The sequence below is a fragment of the Aquila chrysaetos genome, chromosome 2, assembly GCF_900496995.4.
Source record: "Aquila chrysaetos chrysaetos chromosome 2, bAquChr1.4, whole genome shotgun sequence".
Classification (NCBI taxonomy): Eukaryota; Metazoa; Chordata; class Aves; order Accipitriformes; family Accipitridae; genus Aquila; species Aquila chrysaetos.
In genome coordinates, this window is record NC_044005.1 from 19,163,977 (window position 1) to 19,170,486 (window position 6,510).

General features: G+C 39.6%; 1 protein-coding gene across 7 annotated transcripts in view; it reads left to right on the top strand.

Moving 5' to 3' along the window:
* Positions 1–5,434, top strand: part of TC2N (tandem C2 domains, nuclear) — a 34,870-nt gene extending 29,436 nt beyond the window's left edge. For all 7 annotated transcript variants that reach the window (XM_030006874.2, XM_030006837.1, XM_041121665.1 and 4 more), the window contains 2 exons: positions 34–233; positions 3,075–5,434. In XM_030006874.2, the coding sequence (XP_029862734.1) occupies positions 34–233; positions 3,075–3,185 (311 nt within the window). In that variant the 3' untranslated portion in view covers positions 3,186–5,434. The remainder of the gene's footprint in view (positions 1–33; positions 234–3,074) is intronic.
* The last annotated feature ends 1,076 nt before the right edge of the window (positions 5,435–6,510 follow it).

Consider the following 6,510-nt stretch of genomic DNA (forward strand, 5'->3'; position numbering starts at 1 on the left):
GTGCTATGCCTTTTTCCTTCCCTTTTGTGCTAGATTTCTTCGTGAAAGTTGGAATGTTTAGTACAGAAGGGATGATTTATAAGAAGAAGACTCGTCTTCTGAAGTCCACTAATGGCCAAGTGAAGTGGGGAGAAATGATGATTTTTCCAGTTAGCCACGCTGAACAAGGAATTAGCTTTCTCATCAAGCTCTACAGCAGAAGCTCAGTAAGAAGAAAACACTTCTTAGGACAGGTTGGTTTCTGCTAACTAGCATGATATCCTTTACTTAAAATCCAGTTCCACAGGTTTCTTGGTATGAGTTTTAAAATACTTTAAATAAGGTGGCATATAGTAAAATAGTAAATTCTAATAAACTCTTCTGGATGTAACCCAAGAAGGAATAGTACTGGGCTCTTAAACATGCACTAACATCAGAATGGGAGCTGACATTTGATTTTTCTTTTAAAAAGAAATCCTTAAGTCATTTTTGTGTGGAGTATGTGGAAGATTCCTTCCTACAGAGAGACATAAGATGTCCTCCTTGGCTCTAGGCTTTCTAAAGAAAACAAACATGGCACTAACAGGAGCTCCACAATCTACAATGTACTGTAAAGAAAGGGGGTGTGTTGGCTTACCATACCAATACACTTCCAAAGAGGTTTGTGTAAAAGGAAGTATCAACAGCTACAATATCAGATTGCCTTCCTGGGTAAAAAAATGCTGAAATCAGCACAATATTCTAAATATGTATGATCAAGAGATAACATAGGTGACTAAACACAATTATTTTTTAAGGGGTGGGCCGTCGTTTCTCGCTCTGTTGGGAAAAGGGAGGGGGGGAAACGAGGGAAGGGGAGAAAAGGGAGAAGAGGGATAGGGGAAAAAGAGGGGAATAAAAGAGGGGACCGAGGGGAAAAAAGCAGAGGGGAAAAACGGAGGGTGAAAAAGAGGGAAAAAAGAGGAGAGAAAAAGAGGGAAAAACAGAGGGAAAAAAGGAGTGGGGTAAAAAAGAGGGTGGAAAAAAGAGGGAAAAAAGAGGTGAAAGAAAGAGTGTGGAAAAAATGAAACAAAATAAGGGAAAAAAAAGAAAAAAAAAAAAAAAAAGAGGGAAAAAAAAGAGGGAAAAAAAAGAGGGAAAAAAAGAGGGAAAAAAAAAAGAGGGAAAAAAAGGGGAAAAAAAGAGGGAAAAAAAGAAGAGAGGGAAAAAAAGAGGGAAAAAAAAGAGGGAAAAAAAGAGGGAACAAAACAGGTACCCTTTCCCCCCTCTTTTCCCCCCTCTTTTCCCCCCTCTTTTCCCCCTCTTTTCCCCCTCTCTTTTTTCCTTAACAGCTGAAACTTCAGTAGTATCTCTTTGAAAGCATTTGTGTGATCATATTTACTTAACCACCGTAAAACTTTGTAGTCTGGTCTCTTATTCTCACTGTCCTCTTCCCCTGGTTGTTCTAATTTACCATCATCCTGTCCCTTTTTTCTCTCCTTTTCTTCTTGGTATAGTGAGCCATAGCTCTTCTTAATGCACTGTGCTTTCCCTGACCCAGCCAGATTTAGTAGCAGAATTTTAATATATGCATAAATTAATAATGTAGAATTGATTTTGAGACCCTAACTGTAATGTCCCTTGTCAGATGAAGAACTGTGCGATCCTTAGGTACAGAAAATGGTACTGTCCCATTCTGGTGATGTTTCTTGTGCCTGCTGAAGACGTACGGTTTTAGGAGATGCTGACGTGCTATAGAAATGATGTGCCAGCAAGAGTTATGTGAAGTGTGACATGAGGCTCCATAAAATGGAGGAACATGTTCCATCCTGTTGTGATTCCTTTTGGTGGAACTGGATTTGGAATAGGAAAAGAAGAAAATTGTTCTTTTTAGTTGTGCTACGTTGGGGCAAAAGTAAGAGGGTATGATTTTGCAGTCACTTAGCAATATGTGAGGTCATCTCAATCTGACGAGTTACATTTAATCATGGATCTTATTTTTAGGGGGAGGAAATGAGCTACTTCTGCTCCTCAGAGATTATTTGGAAAAGGTTGTTTCAGCTCATGCAGGCAGACATTGCCACATAACACATGAAGACATAAAATATGGCTCAGGGAAAAATGAACTTTGAGCAATTGGCTGGGTAGCTGGAAAAAGATTAATATAGCTGGATCTATTAACTTTGTTCTTCAGAGAATGATGTTTAATTGGATGCTGTTCTGAGCAGACAATACTTAGATTAGGCTGCTTTTACAGGCATGTCTTTAATCATGAGCAAGATGTATATTGAGTCTCTGTGGATGAAACATCAGCTGTCTGTGGTATTCTGGAAGACATTATTCTCACTTCTTGAGGACTTATGCCTCAGCAGTGTAAGCTAAATGTACTTCATGGTGAAGGTTTCTGAGAAGTCTTAAAAGGACTCATTCTTGGAAGACTTGAGGAAATAGAGTCCTGTAAATAATGATACCTACTTGCATAAGCAGAATTCTTTTGGCAGTGGAGGCTGGTGATAATGTTGAGGGGGAAAATTTCCTACTTGTACCTCACTTCCTCATTTAATGGCCACTACCCATTAATTGAATACTGAGAAGAAACGGTCTCTTACTGCGTGACTATGTATGGTATGGGCATGTTAGTAATCTCTGTGGAATGCAGGTTTGGCCCTGTCTGTTGGAGTGTGTGATTTTAAATCCTCATGAAAATGCTGGACAGCTAGCTCAGGATGCCAGATGGCTTGCAGCCAACTGGAGTTTGAATGCATAGAGCCATCACTGGCCCTGATGAGCCCTTGACCCCAGCACATGCGTTTGAATGGAGCAAGGAATGCTTAACTCAGAACATCATATTAAGCAGAGAAATACTAGTGTGTAGTGAGTTCTCTAAGCTATTTTAGAGGCTAAATTTAAACCCAGACTCCCTGTGTTCCCAGCTGAAAGCCAAAATATGTTAGTCCTAACAGAACTGTATTTGTTGCTGTTATGCTTTGGTTGCAGTCTACATGTTGTATCTCATTCTGTACTTCTGTGGTATTTATTTGGAACTGATAAAGGCTGGGCCTCTGTGTTATATCAGGTAAACTCAATTTTATTTTTCTTTTTGTTTCTTACTGCAGATCTGGATAAGTTCTGATAGCAGTAACAGTGAAGCAGTAGAGCAGTGGAAAGATACTATTGCCAACCCTGAAAAAGTTGTTGTTAAATGGTACAGCATTGGTCCATCTTGAAGACTGGAGATGAAACTCAGGACTGATTTTTTTTTACAAAGATACTTCTACGCTGTTTAAAATAGTACAAATAAAAAGAAAAATATTGTCTACACAGGGTCTTCAGAAGTCCTCCACTGCATCACACCTCCATGGTAACTAGGAAAATTCAGTTTCACCAAGACAAATACTGGCTAAATATTATTAAAAGGAGGACATAGGAACTGGGGAAAGTCCTCATTCGATTTTAAAAAATCCACCTTGAAAAATATATTTTTGCCCCTTTCAGGCTCCATAAGAGCACAGAAATCCAATCTTGGAGAGAAGTAGCTTGAATCAGCATCTTCTTCACTAGTCGCTGACGTCATCCTCATCGGCAATCTTGTCTTTGGCAGACTCTGAAGTCCATGGGAATCAGTCCAGTCAGTGACTTGATCCTAGGTATCTCTGAGCCTCTGGGGTTGCACCTGTGTTGACAGGATTTGATCAGAGTAACGTGTGCCTGAGCAAGTGGGAAAGCTGCGGCAGTAGGAGAAGGCATAAAGAGAACTACACAATAAGGGAGTTCCCGAAGGCTTTTCTAATCTCCATCTTTGATGAAGATGTTCAGTACCCTGAGATGCCTGTAGCTTGGCTGTTCCCCCATCCTTCTCTCTAAACAGAGAGATGGAAAGATAAGAGTTTCTCTGACTAACTGTGATCTTTGCAGGTGGAGCCCTCCAGACTTGCTCTATTTGGTTGAATTCTGTCTGGAATCAATGGAATAATACAAAGAGGCAACAGCCCTGCCTAGGACCAGGGCCAATACATTTAGATAAATTACTTTCTTATATAGAATTCTTATATGTAAACCACTTCCTATCTAATCAACAATGTTCTAGCATTTGCTTACATTGCTAAAACTCAGACTAACATGAATGAAGGAGTAAGCAAATATTTACTGACATAAGTGCTTTTTGATATTCATTAAAATGCAGCACAGTAAGGGACTCGTTCTTTGTTTAAAAGACGGGCTACTACTGCAGAAGTATTTGTTACGTGTCTAGGATGCTGAAAAATTATGTGTGGGAGTATATTTTTGTTACTTGCTTCTAGCAAGAAGAAATTACCGTATTTTTATTGTGAATTACATTTTTCCTACAAAATCCTAAGATTATTTTTTCTGTTAGTCCCCATACTTTCAGGGGTTTATTCACAGTTAGTTTTAAGGCAGGAAAATGCCATGTACATGATTGATAATACATACATCTAAAAGCACAGACCTCTTTGCACTAGTTTAACTACTGGATTTAAAGAATATATATTTTCCATTAAATCCACTGCTTACACATTTACTGTTGGCTGTCTGGACTGTACAAATATGTAAGTTCATATAGATGCTGAATAATTATATCTTTTTTATAACTTGGATCCTGTTCAAACATCTGACATTAACTAGACTGGCAGTGAGAGTACTCGCTGCTGGAAGGCAAAGGAACAGTGGGGAACAGAGAAAACACTGTAACAGGAAAGCATAGTATTGTATTTAAGCATAGAGCTCAGAGCACCTTTATTTTAACTTTTTTGACTTTAAGGGTCAAGAAAAAATGGAATCTTGTAGATTATTTTTTATCAGCTGATATTGAAGCTTTTAAAACTTCAACTATCCAGATTTTTGTTGTTGAAATTTAGTATTTTGAAAACGGGCAAAGAAAAGGATTTTCCCAGGCTCTTACATGTTCTGCTTTTTGAACAGTTTTTATAAATGAACTGAAAAAGCTTTATGCATGTTACTCGGAGAACAAACAGCAGTTCTAGCTCTTACTGACAGTCATTGCAAAGCTCCCAGGAGGCCCAGAGGATCTTGACTGACAGCATTAACTTCTAGCCAGTTACATTACAACACTTGGAATGAGCCTGGCCTGTTGGGTAAAATGATAAAAAGGAGCTGGACCGAGCTGATGTTCTTGGACTATCTTTACTTGAATACCTGGATCTTTTTTATTCATTGTGGCTGAACTGCAGTAAACAAAATTGCAAACTAACTGTTTCCTTATGCAGAACACTGCTCTATTTGAAAGAGACGACAGGGACTATCCCAGTGTTTTGGAAGCTTCAGTTACCACTGCAGTGGTTCTATAGAGATTGCCAACTCAGTGGATACTGTGTAAAATGGACTTTTGGGGCTGGTGTAGGACACCTAGCCTTTTAAGGGCTTAACTAGTAATGTCTCCTTTTTCCTATGTTAATATTTAATCTATGTGTTTATAATAAAAGTTATGAACAGAAAATCATAGAATCATTTAGGTTGGAAAAGACCTTCAAGATCATCGAGTCCAACCATCATCCATGCCCACTAAACCATGTTCTGGAGTACCTTGTCTATGTGCTTTTTGAATACTTGCAGGGATGGTGACTCAACCGCTTCCCTGGGCAGCCTATTCCAATGTCTGACAACCCTCTCAGTAAAGAAATTTTTCCTAATATCCAACCTAAATCTGTCCTGCCACAACTTGAGGCCATTTCCTCTCATCCTATCTCCAGCCACCTGACAGAAGAGACCAGCACCCACCTCACTACAGCCCCCCTACAGGCAGTTGTAGAGGGCGATAAGGTCTCCCCTCAGCCTCCTTTTCTCCAGGCTAAACAGCCCCAGCTCCCTCAGGTGCTCCTCATAAGACTTGTGCTCAAATATTCCATCCTTTTTTTTTTTTTTCAGTTGTTTATACCAGTGTTTACCAGCATCTCAAACTGATGTTCAAGTCCTACCTTTTTCTCTGAGAAAATGCCAACTAAGGAACTATATTTCATGTAGTGTTGAATGTAGGGAGTTGACTGCTAACACATTGAGGAGGTATGTAAGGCCTCTCTTTGCAAGATGCACGCAGGTACTACAGAATGTACTCTGAGGCACTGCTTCATCCTGTGCTTATTCCCAAGCTTTGGGGTTTTCTGCATTTGTGTGTGCATTCATGTAAGAATTTAATGAATTCTTAAGAGTTGGCTAAAGACACTGTGCTTTTTTTCTACAAAATTGGAGCATCTAAGTTGCTTGTTGCCCAGATTTATTCCTCAATTTGTCCAGAGCACTACAGTGTTCTTGAGGAAACTGTATTTCAGGTTTAGAAAGCAGAAGGTCCTTTATTTGTCCCACCACACAAAATTCAGCTCTGCTTGTTACTAGTCTCGGCTGACTCAATGCACACTCCATTGCTGAGAGCATGGCAGCAGAGCATTGGGATGTCCATTTCTGTGTGCACTCCAGCCTTGTTGTGTGTAGCGGGGGTAGAGAGGGAAACAGGCAATACTTGGCTGCAGTAAAATGATGAGGAAAAGAAACTTACATTGCACTGTTTTGGCGGCTTTT